At 28.6% G+C, this 21,004-nt stretch overlaps 1 protein-coding gene across 3 annotated transcripts in view; it reads left to right on the top strand.

Moving 5' to 3' along the window:
- LOC100199204 (fibroblast growth factor receptor 3) overlaps positions 1 to 21,004 on the top strand; it is a 170,052-nt gene that overhangs the window by 70,209 nt on the left and 78,839 nt on the right. For all 3 annotated transcript variants that reach the window (XM_065806068.1, XM_065806071.1, XM_065806069.1), the window contains exons 13-14: positions 8,971 to 9,459; positions 9,544 to 10,029. In XM_065806068.1, coding sequence (XP_065662140.1) covers positions 8,971 to 9,459; positions 9,544 to 10,029 — 975 coding nt within the window. The remainder of the gene's footprint in view (positions 1 to 8,970; positions 9,460 to 9,543; positions 10,030 to 21,004) is intronic.

The raw sequence follows: 21,004 nt of genomic DNA, 5'->3' as shown, positions 1-21,004 counted from the left end.
CTGTTACAGCTGTAACAGTCCATTAACAGGATGTAACTACTCTGTTAACGGAGTTTACACATCGACTAAGTAAGATTTAAGTACCAGGGATATGGTGGGGGTTGAACTTGGAAATTCTTACTTATGAGGCGAGCTCTCTGATCAACATGTAGGTACATCAAATGAGAGTTTTGGTTTGGTCAAATACTCTTTTAATTAAAGAAAGTCTTCTCTAGATTTAAAACTAAAAAAAAAAAATGTTTCACAATTGTGAGACCCCCTCCCCCTCGTAACAAATCATCACAAAATTGCCTTCCCTACCCCCTATAGCGTGACACAATTTATGGCAACCTTTATCTAACTTTATTATTATTTTTATTATCTTTTTCTTTTCCTTATTCATCACCTAGGATACATTTTCAATCATCCTATAGGCAAGCAGGTATGAAGCATTTACCAAACACCTTAGAAATGAAATATTATTAATATTAATAACATTTTTAAAAAACTCCAAAATATACTCCCCCCTCCTCCTCAATAAAAGCGATTGATAATTAAGTTTAATGATTAATGGAAGGCTCCAGATTGATAAAAATGAAATAGTAGTACATCTCCTATTAATTAAAAGACAATTAGTTCACATAGCTTCTTGTAGTCCCCAAGTTAAATGTTTTTTTGATCAATGGCCTCTTGAGGAACTTCAGGGCCTCCTTTTAATGTTGTTTAAAAACAGCACAACGTGTAACCCATTCTTATCAAACCTGATGTGCTCTGTCTTATCCATCTCATTCTGAGTGACCAGCTTTTATATAATCTTACATATAGTGCTTTCCTGTGCCATTTTATTTTCTCATCAGTAAGATCCTCCACAAAATGAGAAATGTGTACCTCGGACATGTGTTGCATGCAGATAAACCAGAACAGGGAACATTGTGAAGATGGTAAAAGCTCTAAAAAAGTACTTAAATGTTGGAGTGTTTGAAGCAGTGATGTCACAGCATATAGCAAAAATCTGATCAACAATGTTGTAATACTCTCGTTTATTTAAGATCACATCTGCCTGGTCAACTCTCTTGGAGCGTTAAGCTTAGATTACTCTAAGATTAATGTCATTTATGTTGTCAATATCATTGAATCTTGTTCTTTGCATCCATTGAAAGAGAAGTAACACATAGTGCAGATATTTAAATGTTTCACTCTTGCAGGTAAGATATTCGCCAGGAAATGTTTGAAAACAATCTACCACAGACTTAGTAGATTTAAATCGTACAGAACTTTAAAATAGTCATCAGTATTTATTCATAAAATTGTATATCTGAGGTTTTCTAATGCTGAGAAGTTGGTCAAATATTCTATCAATCAGCTGCCCATGGCAGCTGGTTGATAGAATACTTTACAGGAAACAATAGCTTTCTGGTATTAGTGTCTTCCTCTTTTTTCCTTTATTTGCATTTATTCTGACAGGACAACCAATGTTAGCCACAAAACAGAACTTTTTAATTGAGCAAATATTACTTAAATTATTATTATTTTTTTTTTGTAAAAGAATTATACGTTTATAAAGATATAAAGCTCAGGTTATGTTTAAAAATTAAGCATATGGTAAGCATTTTGTTGAATGTTACTTTAAATCAGGCATGTTTATGAGCAGAGAACTGAAATTTTCATTGGTCTTTATTTGATGCATGAAAACCATTTAATAAAGTTATTGCATTGCAAAACCAAAATATTTTTATATAAATATAGATGATTTTTTTCTTGCCCACAAAGCTTACAAGAATGCATAGGGTTTTGTAAGCTTAAGTTTAATTATAAGCCTCTTAAAATATTTTAGATAAGCGTACCCTAGCCTGTTACAAAAACTCAATATTCATATAAAATAAAAGCATGCATTACACTAATAATAATAATATTCACCTTACTATTCATAAAAAAACAAAAAAACGAGAAAAACGTCCAAAGAAATTAAATAACATTGACAACAAAACAACATTCATTTTCAAAAGATTTCATTTTTTTAAATTTTACAGAAATCACTTTTTGACATCTGATTTTTCTTTTTATGGTTATTAATAGCCTCAGTGAACTTCAGAGAATAACAAAAACTTGAGAAATGTCCTCAAGAAGGAAAAAGAACCCTATTTCTGGTACACCCTTTTGCTGAGCTCAACTCTAAATTACGCGGGTTTTTGAGCACAAATCTATCAATACTGGAATTCTTAAAGATGTTTACTTGATTCATAAAAACCATTTGATGGAGTTGTTTTTTGTTTGTGCAAAATAAAAATATTTATGTATCAGATTCGAAGAAAGTTTATTTGTTTTTTTTTACAAGACTTACGAGAAAGCGTGCATTTTTATATGTTTAAGCATATTTCCGAGCCTCTCGATACTCTTTACCTAAATATACTTGAGCCCATTTCAAATTTCAATATGTTTTTAAAAAGTCATAGTAACACTATTTAACTTACGCATAATTATTAACTTTATTAAAAATAAAGTAAAAGACAAAAATAAATTTCATTACATAAATCCAACAATGATGTAACGGACATTTTTTTTTGATAAAATAAATTTTGTCAAATTTTACAGCTATCACTTCCTGACTACAAAATTTTTTTTCTGTTGATTATTAGCCTCAGTGGAGTTTAGGGAATGGAAAAAAATTGAGAGGTATCTTGGAGAAAAAGTATGAATTTGGTACACCCTAATATATATGTATATATTTATATTTATATATATATATATAATAATAATAATGATAAGCTGCGGCGAACAATAAAATGTCGCTTGAAAGGGGTAGCAACCCTTTAGCTCTTTGCCAGTAGACAATGAGCTGTAGCAGCAATTCGGTACATTAACTTAAATACTAGTGTTGGCTACAGTGTTCGTCTAAACGATTTTTAAATTCATTGAGATGACGAGAGTCAATTACAGTTTGTGGGAGTGAATTCCATCGGTTTACTACTCTGTTAGGGAAGAAATTGAGTCTAGTTGAAACAGCACGCATATTGTTATTGAGGTCAGAAGCGTTAAAAAACTCTTTGCATTGACGATGAGAGTATCCTCTAGTTATTCGCACAGATGGATAGCCGATTTGTGGGTTAATCCAATAAATATTTTCTAAATTATTTATAAACTTGAAGTTGTAGATTAAATCACCTCGATTGCGTCTTTCATTTATTGAGGTAAGATGAAGGTGTGCTAATCTGGCTTCACTGGATAAGGCTTTGAGAGATGGAATTGCTTTGGTGGCACGATTTTGGACTTTTTCAATTTTTTTAAAGTTGTGTGCAGAAAGATAATTCCACACAGGAGCAGCATACTCAAGGTGAGGTCTGACCAGCGATGTGTAGAGCCTCTTCCAAACTTGTGCATTTTTATAAATAAATGATTTCTTTAGTTGACCGAGAACAGAGTTAGCTTTTGATGATATTATTTCAACGTGTGTATCCCATTTGAGGTTGTGTGAAATGCAAATCCCAAGATCTTTTTCACTGTACGAGGAGTCAAGAAGCTGCTTCCCTTGCTGAGTCAAGATATAGTATTGGTGGTTAAGATTTTTGCTTTTGTTAAAGTGTAAGATAAGGCACTTTTTGTAATTAAGTCGTAAGCGCCAGGTTAGAGTCCAAGACACAATGTGATTTATATCCATCTGGAGCAGAGCTGGGCTCTCAGGTGTAGAATTTGTGGAAATAACTTTACTGTCATCAGCGTATAACTTCATTGGATTGCTAACTAGGTCTGTTATGTCATTAATGTATAAGATGAATAAAAGTGGTCCTAGAACAGATCCTTGAGGGACACCACTGGTGACTGGTAACGACTCTGAAATGGTGGAACCCATGACAACTCGTTGTGTTCTTTTAGAAAGAAAAGAATTTATCCAATTAAGAAGCATATTAGAGATACCATAACCAGAAAGTTTGTGGAGCATCAGATCATGAGGAGGTGTGTCAAACGCTTTTTCATAATCTAAATATAAAACATCTACACTATAGCCTTTTGCCATTGAGTTTGAGATCTGATCGATAGTTTCCAATAAATTGGTAATGCATGATTTTTTTGGAACAAACCCGTGCTGATTTTGAAATAAAAGATTATTTGCACTTAGATACTCGGTTAAACAATCTTTTACAATACGCTCTAGGATTTTGCAGCAGGCAGAAGTTAGGGAAATCGGTCTGTAGTTTGATGCATCAAGTTTAGATCCTTTCTTGTGAAGCGGTGTTATGTTAGCTTCCAGCCACGCGGCTGGGACTCGACCTTCACAAATAGATTTTATAAATATGTAGGTAATGGGCACGTTCAGAGATGAAGAACATTTGTTAAGGACATGTGGGTGAATGCCGTCTATGCCTGCTGGTTTATGCAAGTTTAGGTTTGAAAGTAACACTTGTATGTAGTTCTCATTAAGTCTATTTAAGACTGACGTCTCATCAATCACGGAAAATGTGCGCTTTTCGAATGTTGGCAGCGATTGACTCAAATTTAAAGGAGTAAAAACAGATGAAAAGTAATTGTTAAGGATCGTAGCTATATGGCTTTCATTAGAAGTAATGTTTCCATTTGACTCTTTCATAGACCTTATTTGATTTTTAACTTTAAGTTTCATGTTTATTTACCTATATATAAGTTTTGGATTTGTCTTGGCTTTTTCGGATATAGATTTTTCATATTGAGCAATAGAATGAGTTAGAGTTTGTTTTACTTTATTGCAGCTAATATTGTATAGTTTAGTGTCCAGACGCCAGTTTGGGTTTTTGCTTCTATAATAAAGTTTTTTTTTGTTTTTTATAGCAGAGATTACTTCTTTTGTGATCCAAGGTGTGTGTAAAGCAGAATAATTCGATTTGATTGCTGGTATTTGAAGATTACACCCTTCAATATAGATAGATTGGAATACATTATAACATTCATTAATATTTAAATTTTTAAAACGATTAACCCAGTCAATATCTTTGAAATACATGTTTAGTTTATCGAAATTGCCATTTTTAAAATCTTGTCGAGATGAAGAAAACCGATTTCTAGGAGGGGTTGACGATTATACAGCGAAATTCCAAGTTAGAATTAAATGAGCTCGTCCTTTTTTAGTGCACCCCAGTTGAGAATGTCTTTCAAAAGAAAGTATACGTTGAGATGACTCCGTTAAAATAAGATCTAGAGTGCTGGATGGACCTAATATAGAGTTCAATTGAAAAGTATAAAAATTGACATGCTGTGTTAAATGATTTGAATCAAATGTTTCAATAAAGTCTTCAGCTAGTGAGTTTGTGGTAATTGCTGTGTTGTTATGCCATGTGGTATGGTCAAGGTTAAAATCTCCTGCGATAAGAAGACCAGAGTAGTGTTTTTTTTCGACTAAATTAGATGCAAAATTTATAGAGGCTTTAATTTGATTATTTACAAAGTTATTGCTGAGGGGTGAACGGTATATACAACCAACTAGAGTTTTTTCAGTTCCAAGAATAACTGAGCACCAAACTTGTTCAGAGTCATTGTTGAGTTCAAGATATGTTACTTCATGGCTTATTAGTGTATCAGATATATAAATGCAGACTCCACCATGAAGATTAATTGTGCGATCATGCCTATATGCAATATAATTAGTGAGGTTAATAATAGAGTTTTCATTAAACCATGTTTCTGTTATAAAGACAAGACTCGGTGGTGCTTTTGAAGTTTGAATAAGGCTTTGCAGCTCGGCAAGCTTCTCTGCGTTTAACGAGGTTGCATTTGTATAAAAACAACTAAAACTGTTAAGATGAATTGTTGTGTTTTTTTTATTATTGATAATCATTTTTATATTATTATTGATTCTGTTGTGAACTGATTTAAGTTTTAATTCTGTTTTAACATGTCTTGGATCATAATTTTTTTCCAAGGGTTAAGTCCCAAACTCCATCAACGCGTGTGACTCTACCACTACGGATGGCAAAACGAAAGGGCTGATCCTTTTGCTGACTTTCAAGTTTTTCTTTGTTGAGCCTGTTACATTCTATACGTAGTAGTTTAGATTGCCTTTGTTGAGCAGGAGTTTCATCTGGATTGATGTAGATTCCATTTCGAGCATTGTTGAGTCTAAGTTTATGGGCAACTTTGAGAATTGTATTTCTTTCATCTACGTTATTAAAAACTACTTGTAATGGACCTGTTTGTGTTGAGGTGCTTTTGCCACCTCTAAAGCGTCTAATAGTAACATGCTTACATTCAACATTTAGTTCGTTTAAAAGTGATGTAACTAGCATTTTATCATGTTCAATACGGTCGGCAGCGACTAGAGAAGAAGATGTCTCAGTACCAAAAATAATAACATTTTTTTGTTTTTTTTCTCTTTCCTGAACTTCACGTGCATTTGCATCCAGCAATTCTAGTTGAGCATTTGACCTTGTTATTTTACCTCTTCCAGAAACTACTGAGACCCAGCTGGAGTTTGTTATATTGCTGCTGTTAGTGTAAGGTTTTAAAGTTTGTGATTCAGAAATGCTGACATCTGAGGCCCACTGATTCTCAAGTGCTGTTACTTTTGCATCTTGAATAAGTTTTTCTTTTTGAAGATACTCTATTTGTTCACGCAAATTAGAGTTTTCATCTCTAAGCATACGAATTTCATTTGTTGTAGCTGTTTTAAATGCAAGAAACTCATATCGAAGTTCTTCGTTCTTACTTATTGCAAAAGCAACTGAATTCGCCTTGAGTTGTGTGGCTGACATTTTCGACTTCTGACTTTATGAATTTTGCTGTTTCTTATCTTGCAAGGAGGGCTACCACCCTTAATAACAGTGGATTACCTCTTTCATCTTTAAATACATTTTTCTTATTCTTATTTGAAGTTAATTAAGTAACTTATTAACACAAATAGAACTGTTAGTTTTTTGTGTTTTTTTCCATATATATATATATATATATATATATATATATATATATATATATATATATATATATATATATATATATATATATATATATATATATATATATATATATATATATGTATATATATAGATATATATATATATATATATATATATATATATATATATATATATATATATATATATATATATATATATATATATAGATATACATATATATATATATATAGATATACATATATATATATACATATATATATATGTGTGTGTGTGTGTGTGTTTGTATGTATGTGTGTGTGTGTGGGGGTGCGTGTTTGTGTCAATATATGTCAATTAATGGCTTAACTGTTAATCATAAGAAACAAGTTGAACTATAAACAACTTACTAGGCACATCATCATCTTCATCCTCAGTTAAAAATATTAACATTGTCTGCCAAATTTTATAGCTTCCAGCTCCAAAAATATATTAGAAGGGGTGCAATAGCGCTAAATAAAGTCTGCAATATACATATATGTATATATATAATATATATACATATATATATATATATATATATATATATATATATATATATATATATATATATATATATATATATATATACACATAATTACATAGTACATATGTATATATATATATATATATATATATATATATATATATATATATATATATATATATATATATATATATATATATATATATATATATATATATATATACACATATATATAATGATAATAATAATAATAATAATAATAATAATAATGATTTAATAAATATATTACAATTACAACTATATTTATCTAAATCTCTACAATTGATAGTATAAAATATCTAATAAATTTATACAGAATTTATATTAATAATTTATATTGATAAAATTTATACAATGTTTATATTGATAAATATAGAAACTTAGTTCTATAGTTAGTATGAAGAAGTTCAAATTTATTGAGTTCAATTTTAAGTTAGATAAAAGGTCATGAGGTCACAAAATAAACTTCATAAAGGAAAAATATTTTTCCTATTTGATTACCGTTTGGGTCCATATTTTTTAAGTATAATAAAAGCATAAAAATTGACAACTTTCAAACAATGTTTTTTTAACCTTTTAAAAATAATTTATATTCATGCATGCGTAAACGTATCACTCAAAGTAAAGAATATACTGCAATAGTTTGCATCCTTTGGTTCGGAACATCCATCGGGCGTCCAAGGATATACTATTTTGGACTTAGATGTTTTTGGATGTCCCAAGATGTACCATTGTAGATGTACCAGACGAACAGACTTAAGTGGTGTGTCCTATGGATGTCCACAGACATCCTGTGCCCACTGGGATGTAACACATGACATAAATATTTCTAACATAGATGACAATGGTGTAACATTTTTCCAGATATTTTCCAAAATGTACTACTGCCTATTATGAAATTTCTATTATAAAATTTCAACCCTCTTTTTAAAACTAATTATTTACAAAGCAACAGGAAACCCAAAAAAACGAATCTAGGGGAGCTAGGTATGTAAAATAAGTTGATAGTTAATAGTTATTTTTTCTTTAAGAAAATGTTTTCAAATATTTCTTTCATAAATTTCTAAGCAATGCTAAAAATATGGTTGGGCTCATTGAAAGATTTAGCTTAAAAAGTGTTGAATTGGTAGAAAAGGTTTATAAAGCAGTTAGTTTTTCTATATAACATATATCATCAGTAGCTCAGTGATTAAATGTGCAACTCAGTGCCAAACATTTCTGTAGGTTCAAACCAAAAATAAGTGTTTTTGCTGAGCAAAAACACTTATTTTAATTCTTTAAATCTTTTTTAAATACAAAACAAAACAGTTTAAGCAAAAAAGACTCATAATTGTTAGAAAATTTTTAAAAGTTATACACAAATAATATACACGATTGTTACTCAACTTTCCCTACTGATGTTAAAACTTACAGATGTGTTTATACAATAATATACAAATGAAATTTTTACACTAAATATACTTATAATTTCTTATAAAAAATAATGAGAGACTCTTTCTCACCATTTGGGTTTAATGGGTTATTAAATTCAGCAATGTTACATAAAATTTATGATGATAAATTTTTATTTAGATTATATTGATAACAGAAAAGAATTTCCTATGGTTCAAGGTTTGTTTCTTGGAACTCTTAGAGTTTTAAAGAAGATTTTTTATATGTCTTTTAAAGTAAAGCCAACAAAGTTCATTAAAGGTATAAAAAATGTCCTTCATTTAATTTTGGATAAAAATTTTGAATCATATGGTAACAGAAGTCTAGGTGTTTGGTACCATGAAGATGGCTCTGGAAAGCTTATCATTGTTACTTCAATAAATGGTAATGCAAAATATTATATTGAAACGCCTCCTCTTAGATTAGGTGAATGGTCATTTGTTAAAATATGTCAAGTTTTTCAAGAGAGTAAATATTGGCTATCTGTTGATTTAAATGGCTTAAATATTCATAAAGTTGAAAATTCTGATCCAAAAAATTTTAAAAACATGAAGGTATATGCATCTGATCTTTGGTATGATGCTCAAAATGGTACCATTGCAGAACTTTTAATTGTCAATGGATCACCTGGTAAAGAATATTATTTATTACTTAATTAATTTTTTAATCTTAAGTTTTTTTTATATAAGTTACAATTGTTATCTCATTTTGTAGAGTTCATTGTTAGTAATTCTCCCACCTCATTAGTAAAGGGAAAAGTTGTAGCTGTTTTACCAAAGCTTGAGAAAGAATATTTAATTTCATTTGACCTTATTCTTAATAAGTTTGTTCCTGGTAACCATGGTATTGTTTATTTTTCTCTTGATTCTGGTTATGGAGTTTTAGGTATTTGGCATTACCAGGAGGGAGCATTTTTAATTGTTACTCCACTTAATGGTTACATCAGTTTCAGCTCCAATGACAATAATTACTTCTTCACAAAACGGTATGAATTATCAATATGGATCAACATTGGGATAGTTCAAGTTTTAAAAGGAATGAGTTATGTATACACAATCAGAATAAATGGAGAACAAATCTTTTCTAATATTAACAATCATGCTCAAAGTGCCGATAATGTCAAAGTGTATGTCTCTGACCCTTATTATGAGACTCAAGATGGCTCAATAAGAAACTTTTTTATTAGCAACAGCATTTCGAGTAAGATTTGTACTAAATTTTTTTAACAATTATACTATTTAAAGAATATTACAAAAAATAGGTTTATTTTTGAATTTTTTATATTGCATACAAAAAGATATTAACATAGAAAAAAGAAATGTATGCAGTTGCTACATATAACTTTTTATATTTTTAAGTAATAATTTAGTTAAAAGTAATAAGTAATTTAGTTAAAAGTAATAATTAATAAATTTTATACAAACACGCCTATTATTTGTAAAAAAAAATTTTTTTGAGTAAAATATTTTTTTTTATATTTATAGGGTAAAATATGTTTAAAAATTTAACTTTATAAAAAATATTAATCGTGAAATCAGGAATAATAGTAGAGATTAAAATACCAAATTACAAAGTTGTTGAGTCTATTAAGAAACAAACAAACAAAACAAAAAACCCAGACCTTCTTTCTGGGTATATTATTTGTTCTATGAGTCACTGAAATAACTGAATGAAAGTAAATTTAAAAAAAAAAATAGCAATTGGTTCTTTAAACAAACTTCTAATAAATGTCTAATAAATGAGGGTTCTATGCCTTTTTTTATAAGTTTCGAGGGTTTTATAGAATGTAATATTTAATCTTCAATACCCTTAACATCCTTCAAAGTATAAATTTAAACTATGTATTTAGTGTATTTTACAGATTTAGTTCTCTATGTAAAATAACAGAACAATAATAAATTAGTAAAAGCACTTGTCTAATTTTTTCTTCAAACAGTCTGTTTATCCTTGTAAAATGTATCAAAGAAAGTTGGGAATTATTAAAATCAGTTTTATAATAAATGCAGTTATTTTGTGATCAGGAAGTTACATTAGCTGCATTATTTTTTTTTTAATTAATTGTGAAAATAATCCTATAGAATTAGAATTTATAAGATTTTTTAAATTATAAAACTTATTTTCATTTTCAACATTAATTCAGATTTTTTGTTTAGTAAAATTTTTTAATACAAATGGGTAATAATTTCAATTTTTTTTTCGAAACAATAGTTTCAAAAACATATTAAAACAATATTTGAAGTCATTTGCTTGAAAACTTTGGCTAGGATTTTACATTTCAGCAAGATAATGACCCAAACTATACTGCCACTAAATGAATGGTTTGCTGAAAATAATGTTGAGATTATTTTCAGCAAACCATTCGTTTAATGGCCTGCACACTCATTGGTCCTTAATCCCATTGAACATTTCATTACCCTAGAATTGGTTTATTCAACAGACCAATTTACAAATTGTTGGTAAAACACAGTTAAAGTTTAGGAGGTTATTACTGCTCTCATATTTTATTTATAGTTAGTATAGATGTTTTAATTTACTATCTTTACTTTAAAATTATTGATAAATTGAAATATAAAGCTTGTTTACTTAAAATTAAGACGATATTAGCAGATAGAACAAAATTTCAGGATAATGAACAAAGCAACACTAATCACAAATAATATATAATCTTGTTTTCTTTAACAATTTTACAAAATGAAATACCATAGAAAAAACAAATTCAAAAATAATTCTTTAAGGCAAACGTATAGATTATCACCAGTTTGAAGAACTATATTATAATTATAATATTATGTAGTATTATGATAATAATACTATGGTTTCATAGAGTCTTATAAGCAGTCTTCTTTGTTTTTTGGTTTTGTTTTATAGGTTTTTTATTTTTTTAAATCAATTCATAATATTGTTTGTCAGTTTTATGGGGAATATACTTCTGCATTTTGGCTGAATCTCTCTTTTTATTTTCTGATAGTGAAAATTGCTCAGTTTTTAGGGCCATAACTTTTGGCAATTGCAGTAATTCAGTAGATTTTTGTTTCCTTGTACTTCGTTTATACCCAATTCTAACACATTTAAAGTCTTTATTGAAAGTTGTTCTAAAATTGACTTTTAAAATTGTATTTTTATTGTGCACAATTTGTTTTATTTTTGTGTAAGGAATTTTAGAAAATAGAGAGATTGCTGCTTTTTGATAGTCCAGAAAATCTGTAGTAACCATCTGCAGGATTTCGAAATTACTAGATTTTGTAGACATGTTTTTTAATACTCTTATCAGGCTGATTAGACTATATATTTCCAAATTTTTGTAATGCTTTAAAACACTGTGTGCTGCATCAATCTCTTGTAAGTTACCATGTCCTGGCTCTGAAAATTTTTGCTCAATAATTTCAATCTTGCCATTGTCTTCCGACTTTAAAAAATTAAGTAATGCTAAACTCATTATTGAATTTTTATTTTGTGAACGCAACTGTAGGATCACAGAATGATTTTACTTATATAAGGAGTGTCTTTTGTTAATATTACAATGACCAGTTAAATTGTAAACATTAAGTTTAGTAAAATAATAAAAGCTTGATACATTAGCTTTTGGCAGATTGAAAAACATTTTCAAGATCAAAAACTACAACTATTATACCGTTAATTATCTGTCGGTCCTTTGTTCTTTCCTCAAATCCTTCTATTTTTCTTTGGATGTACATTTCTTGCTGATACTTTCTTTCCTCTGATGGTTGTTCAAGGATTTTATACTCTTTGCATTAATCACATCTATCTTTCTTAGGTTTAAAAAATGATAAAATAAACTACTTCTTGAAGACTTTTCTGTAAATGTTTTCTTTTACAGAATTTTTATCCGTAACCTTGCACATTTTTGTTAAAGTTAAGCTACCATCTAAATATTGCTTATAGCTTTTGGCACGGCAGTAATGTGATTGACAATAGGAAACAATTTAATGTGATTTCTAACCATTTCTAGTTTTTTGTTTGATGTATGTTTTTTGACATTTCGACCTTTGATTGGTGATCTTGGTACAAAAGTTGTTGGATTTTGAATTTTTTCATGAAAGTAATATATACGTTGTTGACTGATGCTCAGTGTGCCACAAAAATTTTTTTTTACAAACTTGCACACGTGCATGTTCTAAATAATATTTGTACTCATGTGATTTTCTGCTCTTTTCTTTCTATGTTCGCTTCTGAAACAGTCCACCCCTAATGTACTTACTATAAAAATGTAGCCTTTTCTCATCCGACAATTAATAAAGTTGTTTCATTTTTTGATTTCTTTCTTCATTGGAAAAATAATCACTGCATTTATGACTGCATTTCGGTTTACAGCCTCCTTTAACCATTTCTCTTTTTAGTTAATGTTCCTTTACTTTCCGTTGTTAAAATCAAAGATTTAGATTTATTTAAACTATTTTATTTGTTTAAACTATCTTCATTCTTCTCTGTAGATATACTATTACTTTGTTCCACATGTTCAATGTTGTAAATATCCTCTGTCATACTCATGGTTTCAGTTTCATTTATAATATTATGATTATTTTCAATTACTAAAGATTTATCCAATATAAGTGTTGACTAACTGACAACAACTTTTTATTAAACAACTTGTCATGCAACCTCAACGGACACAGTGATTGGCTTTGCTGGATATTAAACAGAGCAAAGCTAATGACGATTTGGAAGTTAAACCACAATTACACACGCATTAAAATAATGTTTTGGTTTGTTCAATATCCGGATATTAAACAAAATGTAATAAATTGATGTTTTCTTTTTTGGATTTTGAACAAAAGAAATTGTCTAGGTTGACGATTTGTAGGAAATTTTGACCAAAATATTGGAGATCAGTCAAAATAGCTGTTGAAGCATGGGGGGCCTGCTAAGTATTAAAATAATTGCTTTGTTATTTAATAATTTATTATAAATTATTAAGTTATTAATTAACAGAAGGTGAATGAGGCTGGTTAACATAGATTTTCTGCTTACCTTTAAAGTTTCTGCCAAGTAGTCTTTTTAGTAGACATTATCTGCATGCAGTTAACATCTGCCTAAGATCTATCTTTTTATTAGGACACCACCTCATCTCTAAAAATGCGTGTTCTACAAGCCAGTAGAAATAAGACAGGTTGTATTAAATTGCATGTTACCAATTAGAGGGTAATCATGATGATCCTGAATATAATCTGGCCTTAGATATTGTAGTATTATATTAATTTATTAGTAGTATTATATTATTAGTAGTATTATATTATTATTAGTATTATATTATTATTAGTATTATATTATTATTAGTATTATATTATATATATATATATATATATATATATATATATATATATATATATATATACATATATATATATATATATGTATATATATATATATATATATATATATATATATATATATATATATATATATATATATATATATATATATATGTATATATATATATATACACACATATAATGAATTACTACCAATTTCACTATAGAATCAGCATCTTTTATTTTAAAAACCAATAGTTTCCTTTTCAATAATCAATTATTTCACCAAATTACAGGCACAGCCATGGCCAAAGACTTTGCACCAAACTATGGGGCAAATATTTTGGGGCTTTTTTGTTCCCAGGCTCCAATCACAATCTATATATATATATATATATATATATATATATATATATATACATATATATATATATATATATATATATATATATATATATATATATATATATAAATATATATGCATACATATATATATATATAAATATATATGCATACATATATATATATATATATATATATACATATATATATATATATATATATACATTTATATTTATATATATAAATATATATATATTTATATATATATAAATGTTCCTACATATTATGAATATTTTTGAGTGATATTATAAAGACTTTTCCTTGTGGTCAAACAATAAGCTGCTAAAATGACTGATCCTAACTAAAGACTATTTCTGTATTTTTGAAGTGAGCTACAACTATCACTTTTTGCTGATTTTGATTTCACCATTTAGTATGTATTATTACGTATTTAGTCACTCATTTTTTCACTTTCAGTCTTTCATCTTGGAATAAAAAGTTTGACACCATTAGTACTTTATGCTTAATTTAGTTTGTTTTTAAACTGTAAATTGTGTGAAAGAGAATTTCAAAGTATTGATATTTGAGGAAAAAACTAGATTAAAAGTTTTTTGAACAAGAAGGAACCCTTGCATTAAAAATATGTGACTTTGCTAAACGATGACTTACATTAGGTTGTGTTTTAGTTAATGAAATAGATAAAAGCTTGCTTGAGCAGCAACTTTGGTAGTATTCTTGTAAGAGGTAAAGAGAATCTTACAATGACTGGACAGATGCCAAGCTTGACAGCTAGTACAGGTCCAACAACAATGCATTTTTTAATCTTTTCTGAATGAGTGTCATTAAAAGCGGTCTCGTTCATCAAGGTTCGTATTTCGGAATTATAGAGTTGAGATGTTTATGATGAAATGTTTACATCAACAATAGCACATTTTAAATATATTTTCTATAACGTGATCAACTTGATTGGCTTTTCTCTGATTTCATCAAGAAAAATAAATCTTATGAAGGTTTGTAGGTTTTTAAGTTTTATTTTTTTTTAAGTCAGTTCTTTTAGTAAGCAGTCTGAATCAAAATACCAACTTTTTTAGAGTTCTAATTCTTAAATTAACAGTTTAAGAATTAGAACTCTAAAAAAGTTGGTATTTTGATTCAGACTGCTTAAGCTTATTATTGATGCTGGACATAAAAGTAACTTTTTAGTCAAACAAACGTTAGGTAAAACAACACAGAAATTCAAAAAAATTTTTAAAGAATTTTTTTTTTGTATAATTGAAAAAAGGATTCAGCTTAAAATAGAAAAGTGAGACTACACAATATTTTACAACTAAAATTTTATTTTTTATTATCATGTTAAAAAAGCCAATAATTTTTGCTACTAATATTATATTTTTAGGTATTTTTTTAAAATCTATGATTTTTGTTATTCATTTAAAATTTAGACTAAGCTGTATTAATCGGATTTTTAATAATAACTGTATATTAACTATCAAATTTTTTATTATAATTATACTTGTTGTAATCTAATAAAGTAGTAGTATACTAGTAATCAACTGATTGTGATACTAGAAAATTTATTATTTGCCTGATGTTTTTATTATTTTTTAATCATTTCATTATCAAATTAAAAATCAATTTCTTCAGAATAGAATATACCATAAAAAAAAGTTTTGGTTTTAAATTTATCAAAATTTAAAAATGATTTTAATATTTTTTATAAATTTTGTAAAAACATAAACGTAATTGCTAGTTCAGCCACAAGGTCATTTACTTTCAATTTCTATTATTTACAAGGTAAACTTTCATTATAATAAATAAACATTAAAATTTTCATTTTGAACTTTTTTTCCTTGGCCTGCTTGATGATTCTGGTCTTGATAGTTTGTTCAGTCAGAATAAAAACATCATTAAACCCGCCTGTTCCCATAAATTGACAAGCTCCCGCTAAATATATGCACCAGTGATTATCTGCTAAGTGTTCTTTCTGCAAACTCCATCAGCAAACCTGTAGCATCTTAAATAAGTCTCTTCAGAAGCAAGTGGAAAACCAATTTTGATGTTGATCTGTGTGTACATAAACAAAAATTACATTACAAATTTGAAAAAGCTTTAACTTAAACATCTAACAAATGATTTTATTAGATAATTATATGTTGCTTTTGTTGAGATTAAGCTAGTAATATCGTTTTTTCATTTGCTCCTTATTGTGAGGCAAAACTCTGTGCAGGAAACAAATAAAATTATCTCTGCTTCTTTGTAGCATTCAATGCATTGCCTTCATCATCTGTTCTCAATAAATAATGTGACACTGTAGGTCTAAAAGCAATTTCTAAAGTTAACTTAATTTTATAAATCAAAATTGTTAGATATACTTGATTGTACTTGATTTGATCAATTTAATAGTATTTTCACAATTTTACAAAATAATTTTTTATAAATATTTTTTTACTTGTCATTTTTTATTGGTTACATGCTTTTTTCACTGTTTTAAAGTGGTATCATGAAATTCTGCATCATTAAATGATATCAAAACATTTGAAACTCTATTTCTCAAAAAACAATTTGTAATACTGCCTTCACTGTGGCAACTTCACAGTTATTTATTTTAATAACTTCAAGCCATCCAGAAAAAGAATCTACTAAAATTAAAAACAGTCCGACACCCTGTACAAAGGGATGATTCATATGCACTCTGCACCAAGGTTTCTTTTCATTTGACCATTTATTCTTGCTTTTTTTACCTTAATATCCACACATTTACACAGTTTTTCACATATTTTTCAACCTCTTGACAATAGCCAGGCCACCAAGCTTCCAACTTAAATCTGCATCATGATTTGATTAACTTCTTTTTTATATATATAATTTTAATTAGGTGTTCCCAGATGTCCTTACGGTCTCATGACAGAGCACCGCAGATGAGCATTTAATTGGAAGTTCATGCCTCTTTCCTAACTGAGGTCGCAAAACTTGTCCAGAGATGGGGTTTGAATCACGGATCCTTTGTTTGTGAGGCAAGTGTGCTACCACTGCGCTACAGCTGCTTCCTATTTATTGTTTTAGGAGGTACTATAAGATCACCATTACATACTATTTCTTTTTCAATAGTCAATTTATTTCTATTAAATTTATAAGGTCTTTCTCTCACAGAGCACCTGCTCCAATTATTATTGCTAATTCTGGTTTTGTAATCCGTCAATTCTATCATTTTCTGTTTCTTTTATTATCTGCTCAAGATTCATAATATCTGGCTTCACTAAGTGTATATAGGTTTCTTGTGGTAAAAAAGACAATCTCGATAATGCATATGAGAGTGTTTTTTCCTTTTATATAGCTTATATTGTAGTCAAGTGCTGTAATTTGCAGGGCCCATATTAAAATACTAGCAGATGTCACTTTAGGCAGTTTTTTATTACAATCAAATATAAACTCTAATGGTCTGTGATCTGTGATCTGATATCAGTTTGTGATCACTCTGTGATCACTCTGTGATCTCATATCAGTTTAAATAGCCTACCCAATAAAAAATGCCTAGCTCTGTGAGTAGACCATACAATAGCCAACACTTCTCTATATATGAATATCTTGTCTCAGCGTCTGATAAAGATCCTTAGAGATACAATACTGGATGACCATTTTATTAAAGTATTCCAGATATTGCTTTCTCACTGGCATCAGTTGTTAATTCTAATCTTGATTAATGTCATAAACTTTTACCACAGGTTCTTTGCAAAGATTCTTTTTTAGCAACTCAAATGCATGTTTATGTACTTTCCACCACTCAAATGTAACTCCTTTCTTCCTTAAGTTGTTTAAAGTTATTCCAAGCATATTTTTCAATGTGTCAACCATAAAAGGTTATTGTCCTATAAATGACTTAAGTTCCTTTTTATCATTAGAAGGATTTATTTTGAGTATTTTGCTGACCAAATTACGATCTGGGGTAACTCCCTTTTCTGACAGAATGTATCCTAAAAATGAAAGACTTTTTGTTTCGTTCACTGATTTTTTTTTATTCACACTTATCCCCAATTCTTTCAATTTGCTCTAAATTTTACACAAATTTGATTCAAGCTCTTCAGCATTTTTACCAAACACACATATATCATCTTGAAATATAATCATATTAGGAATAACATCACCAACAACAGATTCTATTGCTCTTTGAAATATTGCACTTGCAGTTTTAGTTCCAAAAGGTTAAAATGTCCATCTTAACAATCCGAATTATAACAATCCGAGGGGTATTAACTGTTGTCATTTCTTGTGCCTCTTTGTCCATCTCAATTTGATGGTAAGCTCCCTTGAGATCAATTTTAGCAAAATGTTTCATTTCTGCCATTTTATGAAATAAAATCTTAATATTTAGAATAGGGTCTGAACATACCTTTAGAATAATCTGGGCATATCTTTTGGTTTACACCTATTTTGTAATCTGCACATGCCTAAATCTCCATCTGTTTTTCTAACAACCACAAGTGGTGAAGCCAATTTGCTTCCAACAGGAGGAACCCTTTTGAGTAATCTTTGCTGTATCATTTCATTTAGTTTATTCATCACTAGTGGTCGTATGTGAATAGTGGGAGGTTTTAATACCAAAAATCGAACCCTTTTTGCAATGATTAGTTGTTTTTAAGATCTCAAATGGGACATAACAATAGTTTTAATATCATCGAACATCATATTTTCTAATTATTCTGGATATACCATAAGGGAAATCCCTTTAACTGCTTCAATGTCTTCTTTTGCTAGAAATAAATCAGTTATCTTGTGGCTACCGTTTATCTCGTCTTTTAATTTCTTTGATCGTTTGGAAGCTGAAAAGCATCTAATTTATGCTTCTGCATCAAATCAGTTTCTACTCGTAGAGTCATTGTTGTACAGTTAGAATACACAATTAATAAAAAAATGTAATTATAACATCATGTAAGTCATCTTATCTAGTCAGTATATATTTATTATATACAATTGCCACGTATCTATAAAAACATTGTTACTGTTTGTCTCCAAGTAACATTTATTTTGAAGCAGTAAAGTTTTACGGCTTCACAATAAATATTTGTTTCAAATTTTTTCCATAATCGGTAGTCTAGTCTACTTTTGAAAGAAAGTTTTGATAAGAAAGGTTTTTTGCTCAGGTAATTTGCTTTAGTATTTTTCTGGTCTATTATACATTTAAGTGTGTCTTGAAAGACAGTTTGGAACATCCTCACTCTTTATTTTAGATTGGTGACTACACGACAAAGAGCTAATAAATTTTAGTATTTATATATCATTAATTATATGAAAATGATGTATTAATTAAAACACAGGTGATTGTAGATTTAATCATTTTAGTTGTTTTCAGTATTAAAGAAGCTGAAAGCCCATTTTGTTGCTTTGCATTGAACAGATTCGAACATGATCAAATCATTTTTTAAATAAATAAATCAATTAGACACTCCATATTCATAGTGCAGTCTTTAAACACTTTATATACTTTAAAAGCCATATTTTCATCAGTGAAAGTGAATGTATTTTTCAGCATACCAAGATTTTATTAGGATTTAGTGACAAATGTTTGAATATGCATGTTCTACTTAAGGTTAAATGTAAAAGTGATTCCCATATCACGCTCTATAGTAGAGGCTCTTTGGCATTGATTTATTTCTTTGTTGATTCGCAGAAAGTAATTGTAATAATGGTCATTTTGATCGTAATGAATAACGCAACATTTTGAAATGTTTAACTTAAGTAACCTAGACGGTCCTGTAGATCAACAAGATTAGACTGTGATGAGGTTTTAGAAAAAATTTCAGTATAAGCAGCATATATCTCAGAAGTTTCAGTGAGTTTTACAAGATCATTTGTGTAAGAAATGAAGATGAGCGGGCTGAGAACAAAATATGAGGAACACCATTCAGTACATCAACCCATGCAGAGCTGGTATTGTAGATTGTTTAATTCATTGTAGGAGTTTGCCCTTTTATTTCAAAAGATCTTACTTGGTGTAGTTAAGGTAATTTACAAATTATTAGTATTCTTTTATTTGAAATTAGATTTTCTCTTAGTATTATGTCCAAACAAAGCTTTATATATTTTTTTTTTTTTTGCTTCAGCTTTTTTAATATATAAAGGAACTTTTCTTTTTTTTTACATTATTTTTAAAATCTCTTTACTACCCGTAATATTGAATCTAAAGAACACCATTTTGGAGTCTTTAGATCAATTTCCCTCATTGATGATAACATGAACCTTGTTAAAATCTTTTGAAAAAGTTCCTTACACCACTATAGATCCTAGTTCTAATTGGTTTTGAGGTATATTAGTTGTCAAAATAAAATTTTTCTATCAATTTTCACAAAAAATACTAGAATTCCAACTAAGAAAGAGCTTATAATTAAAAAAAATTGCCAGCAAAGATCATATTTTTAAACTGCGATGTTCATTTCACCTAAAAAACACATTTAAAATCTTATTCAGATTTGGACAAGCAATTGCGAATTTAAGAAGATTTTGTTTTAAAAAAAAGATCATTTAACAGAAATATGTTGTAGTCAACAAAATATCATACAGACGCTATC

This window comes from Hydra vulgaris, chromosome 09, assembly GCF_038396675.1.
Source record: "Hydra vulgaris chromosome 09, alternate assembly HydraT2T_AEP".
Taxonomy (NCBI): Eukaryota; Metazoa; Cnidaria; class Hydrozoa; order Anthoathecata; family Hydridae; genus Hydra; species Hydra vulgaris.
Note: the sequence above shows the minus strand (reverse complement) of the source record. Positions and strands in the feature narration are given on the sequence as shown.